The sequence below is a fragment of the Solanum stenotomum genome, chromosome 5, assembly GCF_019186545.1.
Source record: "Solanum stenotomum isolate F172 chromosome 5, ASM1918654v1, whole genome shotgun sequence".
Classification (NCBI taxonomy): domain Eukaryota; kingdom Viridiplantae; phylum Streptophyta; class Magnoliopsida; order Solanales; family Solanaceae; genus Solanum; species Solanum stenotomum.
Window position 1 is genome coordinate 505,668 of NC_064286.1, and position 27,275 is coordinate 532,942.

The following is a 27,275-nucleotide window of genomic DNA, read 5'->3' on the forward strand; positions in this document are numbered from 1 at the left end:
AAGTTCTAAACTCCAATTTGTATCAATTTATATCCATGAAAAAGAATAAACATAGAATCAGATTCAATATAATCCCATCACATTATTAATTCTATGAATGAATAGTGGCCAAAAATATTCACATCATTATATTATTTAATCATAAGATAATTACAACTTATAAATGTTAATTAGTAACGTGATAAAAATAATAATCCCATTAAATATAAGTTATAGTTTAAATCCTCTTGAGGATCACTTCTTTTTTTGGGTTGGGGGTTGGGGTGGTGCCCTATTGAAAATAAATTATTCTAAACAAGATGAAGCTACATATATACAATATTAACAACTGGTTCATATGAACCCACTAACTTTTGTTTTTATATATCCTATATTCATATTTAGAAAATTCATTAATTAAATATAAATATTTAATTACGAATCTAGTAATAGTTAATACAAGCTATAGATCAGATAATATTAACTAGCTAAGAAAATTCAGAACCTCATAAATTTTAACACTCCCAATTCTACCTTGAAGGAGTGAAACTAGTGTTTCAAGGCACAAATTTAACTGAATTCAATAACTTTCACCCGCCGTCTAACTTAATTATATTCTACATGAATATGAATATGTGCTCGTGTGTTACATATGACATATTGATACTTATATATATATATTTAATAATAAACGAATAACATCAGCATCAGTACTATACTATAAAAATTAAATTCATAGAAGAATCTAGGGTTTCATCATCATATTCCATTAACACCCAAAAATAAAAATTGTTTCATAAAGAGGGAAAAATAAAAAGAATAATATCCCTATCAAACGTGGAGCCAAATATCCTTTTGTCCTCACGAATAACACTAATATTATGTGAATCCGATTCAATTCCCATATATGTTTCACTTTTTTTATAAATATTAGCTATACTTTGTTCATATAGAATTTTCCTTATTATTAGTAATCTAATGCAAAATAGTTAATTCCAGCCCTATGAGCATGTTCACATTATCGATCTCAAATTTGAATTAAGGAAAAGAATTGTCGAAGGTCAATCAGAAGCTACAAACATCTTACAATTACAATGACGTTGTTGTTGTTGTTGATATTGGTTACATTGTTCTTATAACATGTCTGATTTGATATAACTATGTAAATTTTTACCGTATCAAATCGTATAAATTACCATAGCTAAGTAACTTCATGAGGTGAGCATGCATGTTAACGACAAACTAAACAATTAGTATATGAATTTAATCATCCCCAACAAATAATAAGCAAAACATAAGAAAAATATGAAATTAAAAAAGAAAAAATTACCTTAAAAAAAAATTAGAGCTTGAAATTGATTTGAGAGTTCTTGTTTTTCAACCTCACAAAATTGCTTGTAATCACAAATTCACAAAAAAAAAAAAGATTATAAAACCTAAGTTACCAAATATAAATAGCTATTACAATTGGAAAAAAGATAACGAATCTCAATTCTAACCAAGAAAGGAACAAATAAAACAAGGAAAATAAGGAAAAGTCCTTATTCGAAAAGGAAAATAAGGAAAAGTCCTTATTCGAAAAGGAAAATAATCATCGAACGCAAAAGTTTATCATAAAAGGGAACTAAATATCTATCCCTTCTTGGAAATAAATTATAAACAAATAGTGACTACAAAAAAAAAATAATGAAAATTTGGTCGTTAAAAGTCTTAATCCAATCGTTAATTATTGGAATATTTTTTTTCACTATAAATATATTTATAACGACTGAATTCATCTACCTTCGTTAAAAAAAATGATTAAAAGTTGAGTTTTAATTTTTAATTTTATTTTTTATTTTTTTGTGCACTTATTGTACGGGACATTGCTTTAAAAATACACCATTCACAATCAGAAGGGTCACCAATAATGAAGAAGTGTCCCTTGAACAGAATATAGTTCTTCTAAGTATCGGAGAGTGTTTATTTATTTTATTTCTTCTTTTAACTCCTTTTTAGTTTTATAACGTTTATGCTAATGAAGTCAAAAAGTTAAGAAAAAAAATAATATGAGCTTTCATTATGAGTGGTTCTCATTCGATTTTTTTTTTTCAATGTCAGATTTTTGCATATAGTTTTATCTTGCATTTCTATATAGGCCTATTGAACCCCTGATTTCCTAGGTGGGAGATAGAAGCACAACTACGGTCTCGACCGAACGTAATATTTTTTCTCAAATAGTGTATATATTATTAAATATGTATAAAATAATAAGTTTAAAATCCAATTATTAATACTTGAAATAGTCATTTTAAAATTCAGAATATATAAAATTAAAATTTTGACTCCGTTTCTAACACAACGATAACTTCTACTTGAACAAGGTCTTCTTTTATGTGATAGAAAACAAAATTTACATAAATCACCCACCTCAATGATGTGAAGAAAGTAGTATATTTGGAAATTTGGTGCACATTTATGTAAGTGTTAGATAGTAAAACAAAAACCTATGTTTTAGGCCAATCAGAAGAAGGGGATGTGACAAGAGATGAAAAAGATAGTTCCAATGGGAAGGGAATCTTGAGATGGAAATCCTCCTCAGAATCTATTAGATTCCATAAAAACAGCACATTATCCAATGAAGATTCCTTTTTCCATTAGTTTTGGAGGTTGATTTTGTGCTACTCTAATGTATTTTTAGCATTTGATAGTACCCTACATCTAGAGCAAAATTTATTCCCATTTTGTGTTAATGTAATATTAACATTGTATTATGAAGATTCACCATGAATTAACAAACAATAAATTTTACATTTGATCATTAATGTATCACGATATGTTGTTTTGCACACATCTTGACAATTGAACCAATACATGTCATCTATGTTGTTTTGCACACATCTTGACAATTGAACCAATACATGTCATCTATGTTGTTTTGCACACACCTTGACAATTGAACCAATACATGTCATCTCCTAACACAGGTGTCAGGCAGTGGCGGAGCCAGAATTATCAATAAAGGGGTTCAAAATCTAAACAAATAGACACACAAAGTTGCCGAAAGGGGTTCAACATCTACTATATATACCTAAAAAATTATTTTAACTATGTATAAATCATATAATTTTCAGCCGAAGGGGGTGCGGATGAACCCCCTCATTGTAAGGTGGCTCCGCCACTGGTGTCAAGTAATCTGTCCACCAAAGCTTAGACAAATGTGAAAAAATCACCTATCTTTTTTGTGAATCCATCTTGAACCTAAAATAGCATGATTCTCCTTCCACTTAATTGACCATTATAGGCCACAACCTAGGGTGCTTTTGAGAACTAATTAAATGGAAAATGCAATTTAGGGACCAGCAACTTATATTTCAATCTTGCTGGTTAAAGATGAATATGAACAAGTTGTAGAACATATAAAAAATTTGATTGTGAAAATTTACATACAGAAACTATTATAGACTATACTATAAGAAACATGAATAAAAGTTAACAGTGAGCAAATTTACAGACAGAAAAAGTGGCATCTTCAGTAAGTGATCACTCTGCTGCAGATGCTTTAGCTAAGATCAACTTGTAACTTGATTGACATGTATAACAGTGTAAGAATGGCACCTTGTGGAAATGGAGCATATCTAGCAACATTGGATCCGACCCACACAGCTATAACCACCAACACGACTACACTACTGCTGGTTTTGCCACAAAGCCAACTTGCAAAAGAAAGGCATAATGTAAGTAGAACACCACCTCTGCCTCCCAAAATCCATGCAACTAGGTAACCAATCTTGTATCCGGAGTCCAACTTTCGATCAAGCAAGGCCATGAGGCAACTAAATGTCAAAGATAGACGAATACCTATGGTGTACATAAGGAATAAAGACAGGAAGGCAGATCTGAGCACTTCCGCGAATGGATCTCTTTCTTCATCTGAAGTTTCTTCTTCAGACTCCTCGACTTCATCATAATAAGACGAGAAGTTTTCCCCTGTATGATACCTTTCCCAGTATCTCTCTCTTTGCATTTTTCGTCTGAGATCAGCCCACCTATAGGTCCTTGTGCCATCGTCATATTCAAAGTCGTCTTCCCAATATCCCCCTGAAGGCCTGTCAGTATAATCCTGATGTCGAAGCACCTGATCATACTGATTTCTTGATGATTCATTAGATAATACCTGACAAAGCCAGACTCAGCCTTTATTACACAAAAACTGTCATGAAACCAAAAGTATTAACATTTGAGACAGCTAGCAGTGTCAAGTTCAAAAAATATATGGTTAAGAGAAAAAAATACAATGTAAAGTTTAATGCATAGATGCAAATGCCATATTTTTTAAACAAGTTGTATCTAGGAAAACACGTGTAACTTTTATTTTTACGACCAAATATTCTATAAGGGTTGTTCTTAAAAAATATATGTATAAATCATGTAGCAATAATAGTAAGCAACAGTTTATCCGCTAGGTGGCCTCTAGACAAAAATCAATCAATTACTTGGAGCATTAGTTTGCACTCCATTTTACGAAAAAGAGTTAATAGAGTATTGACCTTTGAGACCAATTCAATTTCCAGATATTTTCTTCCATATCCAAGCAATGAAAACGCAATATGACAAAGAGAAATACAAAAAAATACTTGATCTGTGACCATTTCAGTGTTGTCCAAGGCGCACTTAAGCCATGGCCCATGAAGTGAGTCACAAAACATGTTGAGTGTTTCGCCTCACTTAGTGGGTGCTTCAGTTTCATGTTAACTTTTAAGTCTCTTTGACATATTTTTCCTCTGCCAATGAGCTAATCCTGAAGAGGCGACAATAAACATTTGATAATTCGCTTTCTCATAATTTCTTTGTCCATATATTTATAATTATTAATCTTGGACTACTCAGACATATTTGTATTTTTCTCCATTTGTGACTTTCTTTATTAAAGCACACACTTTAATTGAGTTTTGCGCTTAAAGCCCCAATGGACCTTAGACCTCTTTTACACTTTTTGCCTTTGATAACAGTATCCGCAATAGCTCACTATTGTGTGACAAACGGGTAACTGAAGCTATTACTTTGCCTGCAATATAATAGATACAAACTTCTTCCTTTAAACCTATTTCTTAGGGTGCTTGAGATACCTAGTATCAGGAAAACTTTTAGAAACTATTGTGAGATACTATATTAACATGAATTGCTACATCAATCTCCTGCAGCGTTCCAAAGCTGATCATATCAACATAGAGAATAGAAGTTACAGAACCAGTGGCTGGAAATTGTCAGTTTTAAAGCAGAGACATGACTATGTACAATTCAAATTATGTATCTATCTCTCGGTGTGTGTGCGTAAGAGAGAGAGAGAGAGACGGAGGGAGGGAAGGAAGAAGAGCATTACAGAAATATGTATAAACGGGAATGCTATGTAAGAATATTAGTATAAAAGATACTTCCACTTCCATTTTTCCCATCTCCTACTCACCCCGTCCCCAGGCAAAGGTACCAACCCACCTTTCTCACTCCCAAGAGGGTTTAAATGACAGTGTCAAAATACACAATAGCTTAAGTGTGAATTCTAAGTTCAATAAATAAGAGATAAATATACCGAAAGCCAAGAAGGAGTGACTCACATCATATGCATGATGGATTTTCTTGAAAACCTCATCAGCTCCTGAATCCTTGCTAACATCAGGATGATACTGCATTTATGAGGTACGAACAATTATTTTGAGAATGAGAGTCAGTAACTTTTGAACAGGAAGTTGATAGTTTAAGACAAAGCTTTTCAAAAAAAGAAGATCACAAATGCAGGAAAGGGAACAGGGATTTCTTCACATCATTCGGAAAGAAACATGCACGCTACCTTACCTGGAAAAGTTCCAATCTTTTAGAGAAGAACATTGTACTTGAGAACAGCATTGAAATGTAACCATACAAGAAGGCAATCCTTTTGTAAGCCAACAGAAGTTCAAGACAATAGAGCCAACCAATTAACAACGGACATGAAATATAATTATTCATGCCTTTTTACCCTGAACGAAAAAAATCCATAGCTCTGCATTCTTAAAATGATATTTTGGCAGACAAGCAAGACAAAGCAACAACCACTATAACCTCATAGGACTGTTTGTCAATGGCAAACTCTGTTCGGAAGGAGGAGAAAAAGGAAGGCATTGGTTGAGGTGATATATTGTTCTCCTCCTCCTCTTGTTTGTATGACAGGTCAGGAAGTAACTGATATACATCCTACTTTCTATCTCATTCCATATTATATGTGAAACCTTCACGTTGTTTATTACTCCCGCCGTCCCAATTAAGTGTTTTACTTTCCTTTTTGGTTTGTCACAAAAAGAGTGTCTCTTTCAATATTAGAAAGTTTTTTCAATTACGACATTCTACATGGTAAGTTTAAGACCACAAGATTTTAAGGACTACACACATCTTTAATTTAAGACCACAAGATTCAAAAGTCTTCCTTTGTTTCTTAAACTCCCGTGCCTAGTCAAGCTAAGATACTTAAATTGGGACGGAGGGCGTACCACATTTCTGCTTCAGAAGTTTCTCATAATGATAATGCTTTACCCAATTAAAGTGTGAAGCACTTCATCTCAAATTCTCACTCACGGTTGCCTTAAATAATTCTCAGTTACAATCTTTTCTAAAAAGAAGAACTAGAATGATACATCAATTAAATTATTATTATTTTCATTATTTCGTTCGGTAACTAATCAGTATTGTCAAACAACAAAGGCAATTAAATAAAGCAACAAATATTGCTAGTCAGGTATCCAAAAGTCAAAGGTTCAATTGTGTTATAATATCCAATAACCGCCTAAAATGCCTTCTTCTTTCCTTCTCCTTGTATATTTCTACGGAACATCTATGCCAAAAGGGTATGGTGGTACCTTGAGAGCAAGAAGACGATAGGCCTTTTTTATATCAACAGAAGAAGCATTGTGTGGAACACCAAGCACACTATAGAGGCTCTGCTGCCCGCCACCAATAGCAGATGCTGAAACTTGGGTACGAGGGTGAAAAATACCTATGCGCTTGTTAGGCCACGCCCATGGTCCAAACGAAAAGTTCTGGTTGGAGCTACCACCTTTATCAATGGAAGTGGGAGCCAAAAAGAGATAGGTCTGCATGTTATAAACTGCTCTTATTTAATCTTCCATCGCTACCTTGAGTTGCATTACCTGCGGAAATGGAAAAATACAAAATACTCAATAAAAGAACAATTCTATGAGCATCATATTGGATAAATTGTTTACATCATATTTCCTTACAAATATTCATTCTTTATCTTACAACTAGCATAAGGGTGTGTAAAGAATGCTTGTGAGATTCACAAAGTGATCATTTTTAGCATCTCGGGCAAAAATCCTCAGCTAGAGCTTACAGGTTCAACCGAACCAAGTAGTTTTGGTTCAAATCCTGTATTTGTCTTAAAAAAATCCACAGAATACATAAACATTACTAATTTAGAACCCAATAACTTCAAGGAACTACAACAAAATACCCGGTGTAATCCCACAAGTGATATCTTGGTAGCGTAGAGTGTACACACACCTTACCCCTGCCTCGTGAAGGTGGAGAAAAAAACTAAAATCCCGAATGCATAAAAATCAAATCTTGGCTCCGCCTCTGCTACCACATATCTAAGAGACAGTAATCATTCTTCTAATTCCCATTTCAAGGATAAACATAGACAGCAAATTCAAACAGCCATTATAAAACCTAAAGGTCCTCATTTGTAATACTCAAACTGTATAATTCAGTAGTAATTACAAAAAAAAAAGATGATAACTTTAACACAATTAACCAAAAAAATTACAGAAAAACACTACTAAATTATGGTAAAATTTAATAGGCAAATACCCAAATAACTCTCAGACCCAAAAATAAAGATACACAGCATAATCAAAAATCAAATTCATAAAAGAGGAAAATAGAAAAAATAGCAAACATTACCAGTTGAAATCTTAATCGGGTGAAAATTGAGAGATTTAAGAAACCCCAAAAGAGGAGACAGAACAGTAGTCCGATGAGCTAGATGAAAAAATTACTTCTTTGGTCAAAATAGAAAAAATAATTTAAAAAGATAAAATAAATAAATTAAAGCGATTTCTTTGTTTTGTTTTTTTCTCCTTTCATTTATTGAAAAAAAAAAAACACAATATAATACTACTTACAATATTACAAACAAAAAGCATAAGATATGGGGTAGAATTGGTTGGGTAAATAGTAAAATATGATTATTAACTTGTAAGTAAGATCAAGAGGTATTGTATTCAAATTTCAAGTTGTGGATATGAAAAAAATCTTATTAGGAGGACCAAGAAAAAATAGTTAGGCGGTTCTAATCAGGATGGAAATCAAGAAAAAAATATATATATAAGTAAGCGCCAGATGAAAGGGTTCATGTAGCTTTTATGTCCGCATTCTTTTGAGTTAATAAGACCCAATAAATTTGACGTCAATTATAAAAGAGAGAATTCACTTTAGATAATCATATTTCTGTTATGTAGCTTGTGAAGTGGCTCAAAGTGGATCTTTTTGAATATATAATGCAGGTTGAGAGTAAAGTTACAGAAAAAAAGAAGAAGATGTTTAATGAAAAACTACTTTTACATTAGATTTAAAGATTACCTATTGTTTTAATTGATAATTCTTCATTTTCTTTCGTGTGAATTTTTCAGCGACGAATTCAAAACTTGTGGAGACTTATATTCAACTGTTTCCTTTATTTCATAACTTGATCATTGAATTGCTTCCTGAATAATACTCCCTCCGTCCTAGTTTATACGTCACCTTTTTACTTTGCACTTGCATTAAGAAGTGATGTAATTTTACCCTTCTATCCTTATTTAATGTTTTCTTAAGTCAAATTTATTAATAAATGACAAAATTAATTAACTATTCTATCAAGGGTATAATAGGCAAAATATGGTAATTTATGCATAAATTTTATAAAATGACAAGTATTATGATCAAGCTATTTATAGGAAGGGATGACATATAAAATGGGACGGAGGAATATATTTTTATGCTCTAAAAGTAAACTTAAGAAGAAGTCTAGAGATTTTTGTGTTTGCGTGATGGCTATATATGCATTGAATGATAATTAGTTTGACAAGTACAAAATTGTGCTTTCAAAGTTCCAATTCAATATCTATCATATCCTACAATTGCATAGTCAAACATTGTGATAAGATCTTCTAAATAATAGTAATAATTAGGTCTCAACGTCAAACAAATTAACGTGAATTACATAATGTTTTATTACATATTATTGTTTATGTAATCAATCTGAGGTCCAGATAGAAAATAGATATCACAATAGGTGTATCATTAGGATAAAACTCATCAAATTATGACGACTTAAAAGTAAATAAATATTACTAGACATACTCTATTCATTTCACTTATATAACAATAACAAGAGCATAATTGTACCAAATTATTAATGAAATTTAAATATTACTAATTTCACATTTTTTATCCTTTTCTAAATGAGAAATAAATACAATAAAGTAATGCCATTTATTTTTTTCCTTTTTAAAACCCACATTTTAATTTAAGGAGAAAAAATAATAATTACCATTTCTAGCCTCTGTTTTTTTGCCTAGTAATAAAACATAAACTAATTTCCCTTTAAAATTTTGTTTTTTTCCCCTTTTTCTCCCACTTTCCTATCCCTAAGCAAGTCTCCAAACAAACCAAAACAAGAAAAAACACTAACAGAAGAAACTTCTTCATGTCAATCCATTGACACCTACAAAATCTTGCAAAAAATTTCAGCATAAAAAGTGAATAATCAAAGAGAAGAAATTTCAATTTTTTTTTGGGACAAAATGGTGTTCAGTAGTCCAATAATTGTTGGTGTGGCTAATGTATCTGCAGATTTGTGTCAATACATAGCTTGTAACCCAGAAAGACTCAGCAGTGATGAAGTCCTTTATCTTCTTTTTTGTTTTCCATGTCAACAATTTAGGAGATTTGCTCTTTGTTTATGGACTTTTTTTTGCTTCCCTTTACCAAACCCTTATCTATCTTTTCCTTCTTTTTCATCATCTTCTTCTTCTTTGTCTTCAGATTCTGATTTGGATCTTGAAGATTCACACCCACATGCCTATTGATGCCTAGTTTGTAGTCAAAGTTATAGAGTAGTTTCAATTTTTGTCTATTTTCCTTGTTCAGAACAAAAACATGTAATTTTGATGGTTTGATTGTTAATTTGTTGCAGTTCTTGGTTGATTGTAATGGGAAAAAGGCCTTAAGGCTGATTTTGGTAGCTTTATTTGGTTGAAGATTTCAACTTTGGATCTTTTTGTGAATACCCCACATGCAAAGTTTTAATTTTTTGTTCAGATTAATGGTTTGGTTGTTGTTTTTGTTGTAGTTCTTGGTTGGTTGTAATGGGAAAAAGTCCTTTAGGCTGATTTTGGTGTCTTTATTTGGTTAAAGATTGCAACTTTGGATCTTTTTGTGAATTCCCACATGCCAAGTTTCAGTTTTTTGTTCAGATTGATGGTTTGGTTGGTATTTTGCTGTAGTTCTTCATTGGTTATATGGGGGGAAAGGCATTTAGGCAGATTTTGGTATCTTTAATTGGTTAAAGATTTCAACTTTGGATCTTTTTGTGAATGCTCTCATACCAAGTTTCAATGTTTTGTTCAGGTTGATTTGGATCTTGAAGATTCACATCCACATGCCAACTAATAGTTCTAAGTTTGTTTGTTTGTTTTGGTTACCAAGAAAAAATAAGAATATGTATGGTTTGATTGTTAGTTTGTTGCAGTTCTTCATTGATTATACGAAGAAAAGACCTTAAGGCTGATTTTGGTAGCTTTAATTGGCAAAAGATTACATTTTTGGATCTTTTTGTGAATACTCGTATGTCAAGTATCAATTTTTGTTTATCTTGTTCTTCTTGGTCCTCAGATTCTGATTTGGATCTTGAAGATTCACAGCCACATGCCAATTGATGCCTAATAGTAATATTTTTCATTTTCCTATCAACAAATACTTTTGATAGTCTGATTGTTATCTTCTGTGTTTATACTTTCCTTGAGCCGAGGGTCTATCAATAACAAACTCTACATGAACAAGGTAGGGGTAAGATTTACGTACGCACTGTTCTCACTAGACCCCACTTGTGGGATTACTATGGATATGTTATTGTTGCTATGGATGATAGTCTGATTGTTATTCTGTTGTTGTTTAAGCTTTCCAGATTGATTATGATATATCAATTGGTTACATATTCTTTTTTGTCAGTGAGAAGATTAACTTTTGGTTGGTGAATTTGAGGATTGTGTTGTTGCTTTTGCTGCTTGAGTTCTGGTTATTAATTTTGTGGGCATATTTTTGGGAATCAATAACAATGGTTTAAATGTGGAAACACTGGAAACAATATATTTGGCTGGATTACCTCTTCTATACCGTGGATATTTGTTTAGCAACGGTGAATTCTTCAAAAATATCGATAAATGCTTGTTGTAGGACCCTCTAAAAGTAAGGCATATTTGGAGAATCTAACATGGTGCGGCGATATTTTAGGAGATTTAGAACAAAATATATTTTGAGTCATCTTATTAGGAATTATTCTGATGTTAATTTTGTCATTTTCAAGGACCACTTTGGTTGATAGTTATATTCTTGATATTATCCCTTCAATTTTCAACTCAAGCACATATTTGAGGTATCAAGGTATAACTTTCTTTGTTATCTATAAACATGCTTTAATTGAAATTTGTATTCATAAGTTAACCCCCCTTCTCTTCTTACTTAATTGAATTTCACTTATTGAGGTACCTATACATGTCTTCTCTAGTAGTTTCCTCATTGCATCTTTTTAATTTTCGAGCGTTGTTTAGTTTTTCTTATTAGTAGTATTATTAGTACTATCGTCGTATCCTTGTTCCAGTGAAATCACATTATGTTGCTTGAATTCTCTAAAAATGCTGTCAGATTCTTTAAAAGTAATGCATTGTTTGAGGATTCTATACGAGTGTGATGTTATATTTAGAGAATCCGAACAAAAGCTTCACATGCTTGGTTCTTTAGTTCTTATCCAACTTTATTAGTACTTTGACAAAGCAATGTCATATCAATTCAGATGAGCAAATGACATAAATGGTCCCTAAACTATCCTAGTAGGTTTAAAATAGTCCCTTAACTATACAGTTGACGGATATGGTCCTTTAATTATCCACCCTTTTGTCAAGTTTGGTTTCCATCCACTTTTTGAAAAACCTGTTAGTTAACACCGTTAAGTCAATCTATTTAGGAGCATATCCAATTGATCATAAGCAAAATAACCACACGAAAAGCATAAAGTTGTAAATGCCCATGGCCATGTATGTTCAACAAGTTGTGAATGTTCAAACATCTGATTTACATTTACCCCATTTGAAATCATCGACTGATTGACCAAAATGAAGAGCACTGAAGCAGATGTAGTGGATGAATGGAGGAGAGATACACAAGTGTTGACAAATAGGGGATCGTGATTTCGCAGCAATTTGGGGATGACCCAATTGGCCGATTGGTAGAAAATGAAACCCAGAACGATTGGGAACAGTTCCTTGCGCTTGTTAATTAGTATTTCCCACAAAACTGAGAAAACCCAAATGAGCAGTGTGGCCATGAAAAATGCTCCAGTTCTAGTTTCTTGGTTAAACCCACTTCCCATCGCCATGGATTCTATCAAATTTGAGGCTTTATTAGTCTCAATCTTTTGTTTTGGTTCTTCTTCTTCTTAATTGTCTTATCCTCACAGAAAAGCAAGAAACAAAGGCATGGAGAGATCAGTATCATTAACTCATATTCTTCTTTCCGTTGGGATTTACACTTTGTTTGGATGGTTGTATACCGATAGATTGATTTAACAGATTGACTTAACGGTGTTAACTAACAATGTTTAAAAAAAGTGGATGGAAACCAGACTTGACAAAAGGGTAGATAGTTAAAGGACCATATTCGTTAACTGTATAGTTAAGGGACTATTTTAGACCTACTAGGATAGTTTAGGGACCATTTATGTCATTTGCTCCAATTCAGATTGCAGCTTTAGTTTATCTGCATCTCTCTGTTTTGCAGTAACTTTGATTGCCCGAACTCTTAAAAGATGTTGTCACGTGTGTGTTGGATTCTTCAAAAGCAATGCCATTTTGGAGAATCCGATCCAGGTGCAAGAGTCCAAGCAATGCTTTGTAGTCTTTAAAGTTCTGATAAATCTGCAAATTTGTTTTACAATACTTCACACCAGCAGGAGAAATGTCATTCTCCATTGTCTTTTCATATTTCAATGCTTGTTTCTTCTTGGTTGCAGTTCTGAGATAGCATAATACATAAACAAATACTCAAATTTGACCTCAACTGGCGACAAATACTTCAATTTTAAGTAAGCATATTTAAATATCTTAACTCACTTTTACTATAAAATGATTACCTATATATTTTTAAAATTTATGTGTCACGTCGATATTTGTGCATTAAGTGTCCATATAGAAAATAAAAAGAATACCATATGATAAAGTGAACCTCCCCTAGCCTTATGCCATAATTTGCCAAGACAATACTCCTTGACAGCAGAGAATCATCCACACAGCTCAATACACCTCTCCACCACCCAATTACTCCAATATTTTAATTCATAAAAAGAAAAATTTTCAAATTTTACCCTCTGAGATATCATGTATTATTATTATTTTCAATTCGATGTTTGATGTTTATAATGGAGTTCGATTAAATTCAAGTTTATATCAGGAAATATCAGATTGTGGGATATATCATCTCCTCTAAGACTTTTAATTAAGTGAGAAGGTATTGCCACTTCATCGCAACTCTTATGATGATAAATTAAAGTTTAATATTCAAAATACTATAAATTTGAAAACATTTCATCTTTTCCCTTTATTTTATGATTTTGTAGCCATAAAAATAAAAACTATATATTTAATTTCTTTATAATTAATGAATATCAAGTGAACCCCACAAATGAGCCAATATATCGTTGGCTACAGCTGTATGACATACCAAAGGACAATCAGCCACCCTGTCCGCTAACGGGCAGCATATAAACCTCAAAAAATCAATAGTTCAAAATAATTTGCCCAATTGATACATTTGGTTGATCGATTAAAAATAATTATAGTAATTAAATAAATAAAAAATATATACACTATTAGGTATAATTACACAAATTTTATGTATAATGTTTTAAATATGTAATCGACATATTTTTTTGATTATTATTTTGATGAACGAATAATTATATATATGAAAATTTTGAATTTTTTAACGCATATATGTAGTTGGACTAACGGTCTCTTCGGGCAGCACTGCCCGTAATATTATACACACATCATTTTGTCTATAAATTTTTGCTTTTTTCTTTCTTTCAACAATTTGTTTTGTGATTTGTGCTATTTTTTCTCTCAAAAAATAGTTTAATTTCTTTAAATTTTGCAACAATGGAGGCAATGAAGATGAATGTTTTGTTGGTGGTTGTGATGGTCGTGTTGGTGGCCTTGTCTGAAATTCAAAATGTAGTTGCAGCTGATGCACCTGCTCCTGCTCCAGCCTCGGATGCTACCCTATTTGTTCCTACCGTTTTTGCCTCTCTTGTAGCTCTTGCATTTGGAATTCTCTTCTGATTGAGCTAGTTTGTGTGGACGTCGACTAATGAAGTATAGTTCTTTATTGAGTCAACTATATGTGATTTGTGTAGATTTATTTATTTTTGGTTATTTCAACTCAATGTGTTAGATCATTGAGATGAAGAGTTTGAGGTTCATTTGATTGTATTGTTATATATTTATATCTCATTGTGATATTGTCACTTTGCACATATAAACTTATGTTGTTATGCTTTATAATATGTGATTTTTACTCTTTAATTTCTCCTTTTCCATCAAACAAAAGCAATATTGGAAACTTGTGGAGTGAAAATTAGTTTTTTTTTTTTTCACTAATAAGAGTTGGGATGAGTCATTTTACTCTAAATTAAATAAACATTATGATGTTACGTTTAAATTCTTCTCAAGGTTGTTATATATAGCAACAGCACTACATATTACAAAAAGAGGAAAAAGATGATTCAAATTCTAAGGCTTTTTGTGAGCTCAAAAGGTAATTACATATAAATATATCACAAGAAGTACAGTAATTATTAATCAGAAAAGGAAAACAAATAATTTGTGATAAAAAAAATTAAAATACATACAGAAGTTTTTCTACATTGTGCTTACAAATTTAATATTTTTTTTTAAAAAAATGGGACTATTATTGGGAATCAATTTGGATATTGCTTTCTTCTACACCTCACATTTTGTCGGTGTAAGTTGTTCGAAGCATGTGGGGATTGTCTCTTTTTTCTTTATCTATTTAGTTTTGGTTAGGGACTCTTTTTTTCTTTTTGTATGAGAGTTTAGTGAAATCAATCTTTACGCTCACAAAAATAGAAAATAAAATGTGCATACAGTTTAGCCTTTTTAAATTTCACTTGTCAAAATATATCAAGTGTTATTATTGTAACGTAGGCATTGGAGGGTGGAAAAGAGATAGTAAGCTTAGAAAATCTCTTATGAAATTTATTTTTCAATAAAAATAATATATTTCGATCTTATTAGTTATGAGAAATTGAAAAATCATATCAAACATGCCTACATAATTTAAGTCAAAGTACATAGATACCCGATTTCAAAATCACTATTTAAGCCATGTTTATAGTGCAAACACACCCTCAAGTCCATACCCATTTTGCATGCGGTGTTTGAAGTTTTATATATCTAACATTTCAATCTTTTTAACTAAAGTTCAGAAATTTTACGTAAATTTCATGCACATATGGCTAAAGTTCAACCATTTTACTTGAACTTCAATTATAGGTAACTTTTAAATATTTTTATTCTTGAAGTTACATTTTTACCAAGCCTAACTCCAAACACCACATATCTTAACTAGTCCCAATATGAACAAACATGCAAAATTTTCACAAAAATGTTTACATGTTAAATAGCTATGTCCAAATAACATGCCCATCTTTTCATATTCTTCTATTGGGCCCAAAATTCAGTCCATATAGGTAATATCGTTGGGCCAACCCAATTGTTAGATTTTAGTCTATGAAACCCTAAACCCTCTCCATAAAATCATCATATTGTACTCATAATTCAGCAGCAACAATATCACAATACTTCACCAGTTCACCTTTGCCTTCTTCTTCTTGTTCTTATGTAATTTATAGCATTTTATGCACTAATTATTTTTACCAATTGCCTCTTTGAGTAGCCATATGGACAAATTTTAGTTTCATTTTTTGGCTTAGTTAGGAGGCAGAAACTAAATCTTTTGATGCTTTCAATTAAGGTCTTTTGAAAGAACTCTTTTTAGTTCTTCTTCATCAATTGTCCTTCAAGCATCTTTTGGACACCCACTTCTTCAAATCTTCTAAAGAAAGTTTTCAAAAAAAATAATTATGGTGTTTTTAAAATCCAAAAGGGTATTAGAATTGATTAGTAGTTTTTAGTTTTTGCCTCAAAGATTCAATCTTTGGTTCTTCATGTAAATTTTTTTTCTTAAAAAAATAAAATCCAATGAGGATGGTGTTGATAAAATCCAAAAGGGTATATGAATTGAGTGTTAGTTATTAATTTTTGCCTCAAAAGATTCAATCTTTGGATCTTTTTCACTTTGTTCTTCTTTATTAATTTTTGCCTCAAGAATTCCCTAATGAGTTATTGAAAAATTCATTAGGTTCAGACAGGGGCATATAGTAATAATTTGAGAATTAAATCTTGAGCTGAAAAGTTTAAAGATTTGTTCTTTAATGAATTTAAGTTTGGGAGGTTTGAATTGTTTCTTTCCTCTCATCTGTTCCTTTTCTATAGGTTCTTTCATACATTCAATAAATTTAAAGATTGGATCTTTATATTATTTGTTGAGTTTACATTAATGTTTTGAGTTGTGATGAGGCAGGCAGATGATGATTTATTATTATTTCGACTGATCAAAACTTTGATGATCCAAAATTCGAGCTTTTTAAAACTGATGCCTCCAATTTTTATAATTTAGTCTTTAGGAACTAAGATTTAGTTTACTTAATTTGATGTAACTATCTAGTATAGCTTAGCCTTTATTCGGCCAAAAGCTAATTAAAGATTTATTTATATAAATATCGAGTGTGATTAAGTATTTAATGACTCAGGCCAAATATATATATCTTGAGGCAGATGATGAATTATTATTATTTGGACTGATCAAACTGTGATGATCCAAAATTCGAGCTTTTTAAAACTGATGCCTCTAATTGCCTTTAGGTTTTAACCTAAAAGATATTGAGAATTATACGCCTTGATAACCATCCTCTAAACCAAATGAATTGAGTGACGTGCTCAACTTGTGTTATAACAGCATTATTATATCCCTATTTTTTGTGATATTACGACATCATGTCTTAGTTTTTGAAGCTGGAGACTCGGTATAGTTAATTTTCTACCTATAAACAATGAATATGATTAAATATTTAATTGACTTAGGGGAGCTTTGATCAAGCTAAATTATTGTAGGGAAATAATTTAATTGGTAGGTCACTAGTCACTATTCAAATAAATATCATTTTATACTGAATTTGTTTGACTAGTTCAATCAATCCCTTTCTTTACTTCTACTGAATATATAATAAAAATAAAATATCTACCCAACTTGGTTGAAACATCTTAATTTAAATCAGTTTATCCTTAATATTGGTTTTCTCAGTCTCCACTAATAGCAACAATTGTTTACTAGTTATATTTTATATAACTTGGACTATCAGGTATATAACATGAACTTCGTTTAAAAAAGACAAGGCGCAAAAAACATACAAAAACACACATGAAATTCACCACAAAATTTAACATTCATGGAATAATATTGCATTTATCTTAACCATACACCAATTTCTCATAATAGAAGACTTTACTATAAGCTCTGTAGAATCTTGGAATTATATACAACATTATAATAAAAATCCTATATTTATGTACTAGAGTTTGATAGCACAAAGTTAACCGACACTTATTCTCCAGATACCGTCATTGCTTCTTCTTTGGAAAAAAGAAGTTTACGATCCGTGGACCGAACATTTAAAGAGCATCATAGTAACCTCCAACTGTAATGTGTGCTCTTGTTACTGGAACGCCTCTCACTGCTGAAATTGCTTCATTCAATCTTGTTGCATGTTGAACTACACGCTTGATCCTCTGCATTAATCCCACAAAACAAAACAGGTTTCTTAGATCGGGTTCACTAAATATTAGCGACAACAACAATAACATACCTAGTGATGACGTTGAAACAATTATTATAATACAATGAGAACACCTGATTAGCAAAATAATCATGATTTCCTCGTGGGGACCTTGGGAAGTAGAGAGGTTATTTTCGATCTACCAAATATAAGTTCTAGAGAATGATAAGACTATGTAGACCTGAATCCTTTTTATGGATCGATCACGAATAGGGACCAGAATCGTATCGAGGGTTGGAGTTAGGGGGTGTTGAAGCCCCCTTCCTGACCTAAATCTGCCTTAGGGATCGGGGTCAGGAGGCGAAGGGGATCCAAAGCTGCCCGATAGGTAGACTATTAGATTGAGTCGAAAGTCTACCAATATAAAGGTTCTAATTCGAGTGGGAGCCCAAACAAGTGAGCCAAGAAGATCTTGATTGAAAGCTCCACTATTCTAAATAGTGAGAGAATGAAATTCAATCAATCAATCGAGAATCTCATCCTATGTTAAGTGGGCTAACCAAATAGAATAAAAGGTTTGATTCCTATCATAGCCAGAGGTGTAAGGTTCAAGTCTCTCAAGACACCTATTTGGGTTCAGGACCTTTGCTTACCCTAAAACAACTTTAAAATGCGCGATTTTATCTAAAAGCTTAAACGATTAAAAAACATTCTATAATATCAACCAAGATAATAAATTTAATTGAAAAATATGCCAAACCTTATCATCAGTAAAGATTTGGAACCTAATCTTCTGATTCTGCTTATGTTTTTGGTGATTACCAATGAATATGATGCAAATAGTAGCAGCAGCAGCAACACCAAAAGAACAAATAGCACCAATACCATTTAAACTCTTGTTCAACAAGTTCAATCCACTATTACCATTTTCTTCAATTTTCTTATCTTTTTCAACCTCAAAATCCTCTGTTTTCTCCTCAAATTGTGACAAAAGACTCTTGTTAACAGACTTTGGTGAGTCCATTTTCATGTTGTCAAATTCATTTTCCTTCATTTTCTTGAAAAAAACTTGTGCGAATTGATCATGATGTTCACCAAAGTTTGGAACTTTAAGCTCAAGAGGGACTTTAGTTATGACTTCTTTGGGAATAATAACCTTTTCTTGATCATTTGAGGTTTCTTGAAAAGTTGGATCCAAAGGGACTAATTGATGTGTTGTGTCAACAAATTGAGGTGATTTTGGAGATGGACAAATGAAATAATTCATGTTGAATTCATTCTTGGAATTATCAGATGAATATTTTCTTGAAAATATCATTTTTCCATCATCATCATGGATTTGAAGGAATCCATCATCAGGAAGAATCTCCCACTCTTCAAGATCCATTTTTTAAGAAAAATAAATCTAAGGAAGAAAGGGGCTAGAAGAGTGAGGTGATATAGTTTTGAGATTTTGATCTTTTTGATGCTGAATTATTGGAGTAATAATAAAGAGGGGGTAGGGGGTAGGGGTGACTTTCATAAAGTGGAATTGTATGCAATAAGACAAGCCATTTGGGAAATGTCTTGATAGATTTTTTTTTCCCCTGTCTTTATCATGTAATATTACTTATCGACTAATTCAGATTCACGTTTCATAAAATTTAATAATAATAGCATTTCAGATTTAAACAAATTAAGATTTGTTATATGAATTCTCACGTCTTCATTATAATTCATCTCATATTATTATAATATAAAATTACGAGGATTTATTATGAACTGACAAATTTTACATTGACAGTCATCCTACTATCAATCATTCTTCTTTATTTGTACTTGAGACCAACAATATGATCAAACTCATATAAGTGGAGTTAAAGTTTTCTATGGATTGTTTTTTCCATCTTCTAGATTTAATTTTAAAATATTTAATTAAAATAAAAGAATCTTATTTTCAATTGTACTTATCAGAATAATGAAACAGTATATAGGTGGAAGCTTATCAGCCAGACGTGTGACAAATATAGTGATGGTGCAGAAGGGCCCATGTAGAAGGAATCCTTTTTTGTTTGTCTACTGGATATTTCTTTGAATTATTAATTGAATATTTTTTTAGTATATTGATTTGATAACTTTGAATAGTTTATTGTCACTTTGGATAAAAGAAAAATACTTCTCAAATTCCTTCTATTTGATCCATTCTGATGTATACTTATTGAGTAAAAAAAGAAGTCTTAGCCAAAGAATTCATTTCTAGTGTAACCCTCACTTACAGAATTTTTTGTTCCAATTAGCAAAATTCAAGAGACACTTTTATAATTTACTTTTTTTTTTTTTTGTTTTAATTATGAAATTAATGAAAAGTATAGAAAAAGAAGAAAAAGAAAAAGTATAGATTGCTTGTTGGAGTTCCCTTTGAATGAGCATTGATCATGACATCTTCCCTCACTATCACCACTCCCATAGGGAGTTTATTACTTTCCTAAGCGCTATTCGTTTTGAAATTCAACTAATTTATTCGTTTTGAAATTTAACTAATTTAAATTTATGTTGAGAAATTTCATTTTAATGATAAACATTTATTTATCAAGGGAAATTTCATATTTTGGAGAAAAATTTAAGATATCTAATTCAAAATCTACTAGTATTTATCATTTAACCTCCTACGGCAGCACTATAGGGAGTTGTATTTGAAACACTATAGAATATTCAATTTTAGGTATACATCTAGATTGAAATTTAATCTTCTAGAAAAAAACAAAATTTTCTACCATTAAAGAAAATATTTAACCAAACACGTCGGTTTACATATGAGTTTAATTTTTGCAAAACTAAATTCACAAAAAGAATTCTCTCTTTATAAATAATAAATACAAACGGATGGAAGATTCAGAATTTTCACTAAGGAGATTTGAAAAAGAAAACATAATGCTTAACGCTTATATTTACGGTGTAAATTTTTTACCGCTTTTGCTATAATATAATAATATATATAAGTATCGTTTACACAAAACAAAATATTAATTCAAAAGAAATTGAAATATATACTTTTAGTTCCAATGGAAATGGAAGGGCAAAAATAAAACGAAGTATGCACATTTAATGTCATCAAATTCAAAATGAAGTAGCTAGAAATTTGTTTTGTCACCATACAAAAAGCCATCGAAGAGTTCCAAAAGGAGATAAAATTGACGTATATTTTAACTTTTTAGTATATATAATGAAATTATGAAATGGGAAATGAATAGGTAGTTACGGGTAAGCAACTAATAAACGTGGGCCAAAAGGAAAAGAGAAAAACATCATTTAAAGCATGGACATTGTCATTGTGATAGAAAAGTAAGCAACTCATTCACGATAAGAAAATAATCTCTTATATTCACTTATTATTTGAACGGAAGAAATTAATCGATCGCGTAAGATTATAACTATAATTAAAAAAATATTGTTTGCGTCTTAGGGGTGCAAGGTGAATATGTAACTACTAAATCACTTTCCCTTCATGTTCAAGTTCAAGTTAAAACCATATGTCAAAGCATTTTCATCAAAATCCAAAATATTATTACAAAAATACTTCACTTATTCACTCACAAACACACAACACACAAGTCAAATTAATAAGAAGATGTTCCATAAGACACTTCCATCTAAGTTGGTCATACTCTTTAAAGTATCGTTACATTCGTATCTGATCCTCCAAAATACATAACTTTTGAAAGATCTGATACACATTCGATAACATTTTTAAAGAGTCTGAACAACATAGACTTTCAGTTTTGACTTTTCTTTATTCAAAAACATGAAATAAGTATCAAACTTTAGTGGAACATTTTCATAAGAGGATTCTTGGAAGTTCTTTGATTGCCTAACCAATGTTGCATATGCACTCCAATTGCATCCAAATACATTCCACTCCTACCATGAAATCCCACAACTTTTCCTTCTGTTGTTGATGATGTGAAATATGTTCCTAATTCCTCTCCAAAAGGCCCAAATTTCCTTCTAGTTGTGTGAAAAGTTAATGATTTTATCACTTTCAATCCCATATCCTTACTTATAGGACCATAGAATCCAGTAATACATGTTAAAACTTCATGAGGAAACTCTAATTTTACCTGCAAAAAAATTGCTACACTTGGTTATTGTCATTCAGTTAAAGAGTGAATGGTTAAAAACACTTAAAAGCTAAGTATCTAAAAATTTCGAGTCTCATACCTGAACTATCAAACTGTGCGAGTTTACTATTTGACTATCACCAACTTTTTATGAAAACATACCTCGACCATCTGTTGTTCACTTTTCCTACTTGAACGATGATGATATTTCAGGTAGGAAGAGTAAATATTTGATACTCGAGGTGTGTTTTGATAAAGAGTTGGTGATAGTTCATGTAGTAAACTCACGCGCCTGATGGTTTAGGTATGAAACTCGAAGAACTTGAATGTATTAGGTGTGTTTTTGACGGTTAACTCTGGTTAAATACGGATATGTTAGTGTTTGTGTACCTTATTTGTGAATTTCCCAACATTTGCACCATGTTTTACTGACCAAACAGATTGTCCATTCCGTTCATACTCGATTTCGATGCAAGAAATGGCCTCTGATGTTTGTGTTAGGATTATCTGTTTGATCCCAGTGAAAACTCCATCATCCCATGGCTTTCCACCTTCTCCACCCCATGGACCAGGTCCATATGGTGCTGGATCTTTTACTATCTTTTGGACTCCCTGAAATTAAACAAAAAACATGAAAAAAGTTATCACCTTAGGATTAGTTTTTTTCATTTTCCCCCTTTTCAATGTGGGATTGACGTGTTGTTACTCACTCCGTTCCATATTATCGTTCTCTTTCCCTTTTTCGTCTGTTCCAAAAAAAATGATACATTTCTAAAGTTAGGAACTTTTTAATTTCAACATTTCAATTCTCTACTTCATGACATGCTCTTGAAGAAATGACACGATATGTTAAAGACTACAAGATTCTAAAGGTACTTTTAGCACGTTGTATCTTTAGCCACGAACGTATTAGCAAATATCAGAGCATATAACTCCATACCTCATCAGTAAGTCCTTTTCTTCCTAGTTTAAAGGACCATTGTGTACTATCATCAGCCTCAGTGACAAATGATGCTTTTGGTTTGGCAGGTTTCAGCGGAGCTGAGTGAGTTAAAGATGGGACAATTGGTGCAACTTGTTTGTTAGATTTGAGGGGAGCTGAGGAATGTAAGGATGGGACAGATGCTGCATTTGGTTTAACCGCGTTGAGGGCTGGGGCTGGAGGTAAGCACGGGGCAACTTTTCCTTCCAACACGTGAACACCGAGTGCATCAAGAAACATTCCTTTCCTCCCATGAAAACCAACAATCATCCCATCTTTCAGTTTTGTTGAGAATTGTTGTCCTTGTTCTTCTCCATAAGGTCCGTGTTTGCCTTTCGTGGTATGAAAAGTTAACGAATGTATAATGTTCGGTCCCATAATCATGGTTGGTCCATAGTAGCCTGTAATGTGAGTCAAAATCTCTGATGGATAATCAAATATTATCTGAAAATGGAACAAGGATAGATGTGTATTAGAAAGAGCTAAGAACAAATAAGCCTAAATTTGATTCTAGTTGATCATAACAGGACTTATAATACCTTTTCGGTTTTGAAACTTCCAGTACCACCATTTTTACTTCCCCATATCGCTTGTCCATTTTTGTCGTAGCAAGCTCTTACTGAAACGATTCCCACGTTACGTGACAAGTAAACTTGCCTAACACCATCATAGATACCATCATCAAAGACATTCCCTCCACTTCCACCCCAGGGACAATATGTCACAACACCCTTGACAGTTTTCGATGGGACTCTTTCGATAGGGGCAGGGGCTACAGTTGCCACCTGAAACACAGTACTTAGAAAAACCATTTGATGAATAAAAAATAACTACTACATGTTTACTTACCTTTTTATTTGGTTCGATTGAGCTAGAATCGTGATCAGAACTAGATGTTTGTCTCGAAAGTACGCTGGGAGGTAAAATTTTGTTGTGATCCTCCTTGTGTCTAACTGCAACAATGAGATCAAAATTTTTACCAAGACTTCCTTGTATCATTGAGTATTCATAAGTTTCCCTCCCTTGGACAATGCTTTGATGAGAATGACCGATAGAATGGAGTTGCTGAGATTGAACTACAGAATGAGTCGGTAATGCCTTATGTATAGGCTCTATGTATACTCCAATAGCATCAAGATACCAGCCAGATTTTCCATGAAAGCCAACAATTTTTCCCCTAGAGATTGGTAGAGTGAAATATGTTCCTTGCTCGACACCATATGGTCCATACGTCCTTTTGTTGCTTTCAAATGTAAGTGATCGAACAAAAACTGACCCCCTTTCGTACAAGCTACCATAATATCCGTGCATAGAAGTTAGAAACTCATCTGGATAGCTAAGTATTATCTGCAAGAAAAGCACAAGAAGAACATCAAATAGTCTTAAAAACAACTTTATGAAGCTCATCAATCAGGAGCAGAGCTAAGTAGGGCCAAGGAGGTTCAAATTACACTAATTATACATAGTTAAAATTATTATTTATGTATATACAGTAGATGTTGAACCCCCTTTGACTTCTTCGCGTATTACTTTTCATATTTTAGAACCAACATAGTGAAAATCCTGGTTCCACGACTATCACCAATAGTCTCAGTAATTCAGTGAAATGGAAAGTTTCGCGAAATAAATGTGCTAAGAACATGTAGTACAAGATACAAAAGATCCCAACCTTGTCTGTTTTAGCACCTCCACCGCCACCATGCTTCTCGGAAAATACTGAGGTTCCATTTTTGTCATATTCTACCTTAATCGAATCAACTCCTGTTCCATGAGCTATTTCTAGCTGCCTTATGGTGGAATAAACTCCATCATCCCAGTGCAATCCATTTTCACCTCCCCATGGTCCGACTGAAATGGTCTGTTTCCCATGATCCTCGAAATTCTACAAAAGATGATTCACTCTCATGTTCAATCAAATCACTAATACTAATTGTTCAAAGCAATCAATATATCAATACAATCAATCTATCAATCTTTCCACCTGTTCTAGCCTTAGTGGACAGAGTTACCTGGTTGCTGGTGACAAATATCCCATGGAATTAGTCAAGGTGCACTCAAGCTAGCCCCAACACCACGGTTATCAAAAGAAAAAAAAAGATCAAATAAGACATATGCTTGCTTACCATATTGAAGGATGATAATTGAGGATGCCCGAGGAGGAGACTCAGATAGTTTGGTGTTTCACATGAGAGGTATATATAAGCCTGAGAAAGAACGACTTTGTTGACAAGAGTTTAGAATATATATAACGCGGAAGAAGCAAATTCTAGGTTCCACTTTGGAGAGAAAGCTATGAAAAGAAAAGAACATGATTCTCCACAGTCCATATTATGCTTTTGGTACTTTTGACTATATGCCCCATTATACACATATAGGTCTAGAAATTCTCATACAGTGCAAAATGTAATCGTCCAACGACAACTTTCTAAGAGATTGGATAAAATAAAAGGGGGGAATCATATTCATATCATCAACAAAAATAGTACATTTTCTGAATATGAATCTAGCCATTTTGATAATGACATAGCATCTATAATTGATTAATAATAAATTTACAGATGCTGAGGAAATGCTTGGCCTCTCGTCCTCGCATTGAGTTGATCACTAGTGCAGTCCAAATTTTCCAAGTAGAAAGAAGGTAAAAGTGGTTCACATATATCCCTTAACTTTGCGATTTAGAGTTGATATACTCCTCATTACAAAAGTGACTCACATATACCCTTACCGTTACAGAAATGACCCTAGAAAGAAAGATATATATTCCAAGAAGCACCAAAAGTCTGCTTTTTATATTCCATTCTTTATATAAAAAATTGAACATGTGTTTCAGGCTGTATTTTGTTGATTTTGAGCCTACTGTTGTGGATGAAGCAAGGAGGATGCTTCGAAAAACTTTGCTAGGACGTTATACATGTACCTTCTTTTTTTCATGTTCAACGACTTAATCAGTGTTATTCTGCATTCGCATATTTGAATAATATCAACTGACTTCTTTTATGTGAAATGCTTCACAGTGGGCAAAGAAATCGAAGCTTCGCCTTACTAATATATACATCTCCTCAGGTATATTTGTGTACTATATATTTGAAAACTGACTTTTGAGCTTCTATCTTCATGTGTAATATCCTCAATGCTAATATAGTCATTGTGTTGATGAAGTTGCAAAATTGATTTTTTTGAGTATTTCTGAGTTAGATAATGGACGTGCACATAACTGATATATTAATAGATCAATATTACTTATACAGTTGTGGAGGAGGAACGACGAAACATAATGAAGGTACTTCCAAATTAAAATGTGTAGAGAAAGGAATGAACACATTGAAATGCTTAATTCTTGAACAATGTACACAGAGGAAGTACTTACAAGTTATAAACAAAATGTGTAGAGAAAGTAATGAACATATTCCTTGAGGTTTGTCAACCATCTAATGTGTGTTACTATTCAAATCATTATGTATTGCAACTGATCTTTTCTATTTAATGAATGCAACGTCCGCTTTAAAATTGTTCACCCTGCACTCACCCTTGAGTATATGTTTCAACATGAATCACACAAGGGTATATCCACATCTAATCTTATGGTAAAAGAGAAGATTCCATCAAAACAATTTAACAACATCAGAGTATCTCTTCTTCTTTTTTCTGAATAAAACTAAAAACATTTAAATAATAAATGAGCAGAAAGATAACAACAACATCAGAGTGGCGCAGCGGAAGCGTGGTGGGCCCATAACCCACAGGTCCCAGGATCGAAACCTGGCTCTGATATAACTTTTTTTTGTTGATTAACAACGGCCCCAGATGAAGCCTCGAGACTGATTGGAGATTTGGATCTGTCATAGACACTCGAGTGACCTTCACAAGGTCCGGATAAAGCCTCGAATAGTGTACCAGATTAATTGTGTTGTTGTGAGTCGTGATAATAACTTTAATATTGAAAAAGACTTCTTTTCACTACAAGACTGACTGGATCTGTCATAGACACTCGAGTGACCTTAACAAGGCCTTGGAT

General features: G+C 32.4%; 4 protein-coding genes and 4 non-coding genes across 10 annotated transcripts; 5 read left to right on the top strand and 3 right to left on the bottom strand.

The window, feature by feature from the left end:
• Positions 1-3,354: 3,354 nt before the first annotated feature.
• Positions 3,355-8,034, bottom strand: LOC125865762 (uncharacterized). 2 transcript variants are annotated; one of them, XM_049545998.1, is made up of 4 exons: positions 7,915-8,034; positions 6,849-7,139; positions 5,574-5,642; positions 3,355-4,135 (listed from the first exon to the last, which is right to left on the bottom strand). In XM_049545998.1, exons 2-4 carry the CDS (start codon positions 7,086-7,088, stop codon positions 3,521-3,523), a joined length of 924 nt encoding a protein of 307 aa, XP_049401955.1. In that variant the 5' UTR covers positions 7,089-7,139; positions 7,915-8,034; the 3' UTR covers positions 3,355-3,520. The 2 variants fall into 2 exon arrangements, with proteins under 2 accessions (XP_049401955.1, XP_049401956.1); XM_049545999.1 differs by lacking the exon at positions 7,915-8,034 and adding an exon at positions 7,463-7,482.
• A 6,311-nt stretch (positions 8,035-14,345) lies between these two features.
• Positions 14,346-14,849, top strand: LOC125864701 (arabinogalactan protein 12-like). The gene has a single exon (XM_049544739.1). The coding sequence runs from the start codon at positions 14,424-14,426 to the stop codon at positions 14,604-14,606; it is 183 nt and encodes a 60-aa protein (XP_049400696.1). The 5' UTR covers positions 14,346-14,423; the 3' UTR covers positions 14,607-14,849.
• Positions 14,850-16,268: 1,419 nt separating this feature from the next.
• On the top strand, positions 16,269-16,386 carry LOC125866425 (small nucleolar RNA U19). The gene has a single exon (XR_007446492.1). It is a non-coding gene; the product is annotated as a small nucleolar RNA U19 (small nucleolar RNA).
• A 541-nt stretch (positions 16,387-16,927) lies between these two features.
• LOC125866471 (small nucleolar RNA SNORD36) lies at positions 16,928-17,008 on the top strand. The gene has a single exon (XR_007446526.1). It is a non-coding gene; the product is annotated as a small nucleolar RNA SNORD36 (small nucleolar RNA).
• A 169-nt stretch (positions 17,009-17,177) lies between these two features.
• On the top strand, positions 17,178-17,257 carry LOC125866472 (small nucleolar RNA SNORD36). Its single transcript, XR_007446527.1, has one exon. It is a non-coding gene; the product is annotated as a small nucleolar RNA SNORD36 (small nucleolar RNA).
• A 575-nt stretch (positions 17,258-17,832) lies between these two features.
• Positions 17,833-19,647, bottom strand: LOC125864702 (uncharacterized). The gene is made up of 2 exons (XM_049544740.1): positions 18,942-19,647; positions 17,833-18,194 (listed from the first exon to the last, which is right to left on the bottom strand). Exons 1-2 carry the CDS (start codon positions 19,566-19,568, stop codon positions 18,078-18,080), a joined length of 744 nt encoding a protein of 247 aa, XP_049400697.1. The 5' UTR covers positions 19,569-19,647; the 3' UTR covers positions 17,833-18,077.
• Positions 19,648-21,919: 2,272 nt separating this feature from the next.
• Positions 21,920-25,488, bottom strand: LOC125865705 (jacalin-related lectin 3). 2 transcript variants are annotated; one of them, XM_049545925.1, is made up of 8 exons: positions 25,384-25,488; positions 24,930-25,142; positions 24,110-24,607; positions 23,800-24,045; positions 23,219-23,704; positions 22,989-23,024; positions 22,669-22,890; positions 21,920-22,278 (listed from the first exon to the last, which is right to left on the bottom strand). In XM_049545925.1, the coding sequence occupies exons 1-8, from the start codon at positions 25,384-25,386 to the stop codon at positions 21,982-21,984; spliced, it is 2,001 nt and encodes a 666-aa protein (XP_049401882.1). In that variant the 5' UTR covers positions 25,387-25,488; the 3' UTR covers positions 21,920-21,981. The 2 variants fall into 2 exon arrangements, with proteins under 2 accessions (XP_049401882.1, XP_049401883.1); XM_049545926.1 differs by lacking the exon at positions 22,989-23,024.
• Positions 25,489-26,959: 1,471 nt separating this feature from the next.
• TRNAM-CAU (transfer RNA methionine (anticodon CAU)) lies at positions 26,960-27,031 on the top strand. The gene has a single exon. It is a non-coding gene; the product is annotated as a tRNA-Met (tRNA).
• The last annotated feature ends 244 nt before the right edge of the window (positions 27,032-27,275 follow it).

What these genes read in the sequence shown, in the direction of transcription:
- LOC125865762 (XM_049545998.1), bottom strand. Translation starts at nt 7,088, where the DNA reads ATGCAGACCTATCTCTTTTTGGCTCCCACTTCCATTGATAAAGGTGGT. An exon ending in ATCGTCTTCTTGCTCTCAAG is followed by an intron (nt 5,643 to 6,848) that starts GTACCACCATAC and finishes TCATAAATGCAG; the next exon opens with TATCATCCTGATGTTAGCAA. An exon ending in AAATCCATCATGCATATGAT is followed by an intron (nt 4,136 to 5,573) that starts GTGAGTCACTCC and finishes TGGCTTTGTCAG; the next exon opens with GTATTATCTAATGAATCATC.
- LOC125864701 (XM_049544739.1), top strand. Translation starts at nt 14,424, where the DNA reads ATGGAGGCAATGAAGATGAATGTTTTGTTGGTGGTTGTGATGGTCGTG.
- LOC125864702 (XM_049544740.1), bottom strand. Translation starts at nt 19,568, where the DNA reads ATGGATCTTGAAGAGTGGGAGATTCTTCCTGATGATGGATTCCTTCAA. An exon ending in AAATCTTTACTGATGATAAG is followed by an intron (nt 18,195 to 18,941) that starts GTTTGGCATATT and finishes GGATTAATGCAG; the next exon opens with AGGATCAAGCGTGTAGTTCA.
- LOC125865705 (XM_049545925.1), bottom strand. An exon ending in GAACGATAATATGGAACGGA is followed by an intron (nt 22,891 to 22,988) that starts GTGAGTAACAAC and finishes GTTTAATTTCAG; the next exon opens with GGAGTCCAAAAGATAGTAAA. An exon ending in TTGGGAAATTCACAAATAAG is followed by an intron (nt 22,279 to 22,668) that starts GTACACAAACAC and finishes ATTTTTTTGCAG; the next exon opens with GTAAAATTAGAGTTTCCTCA.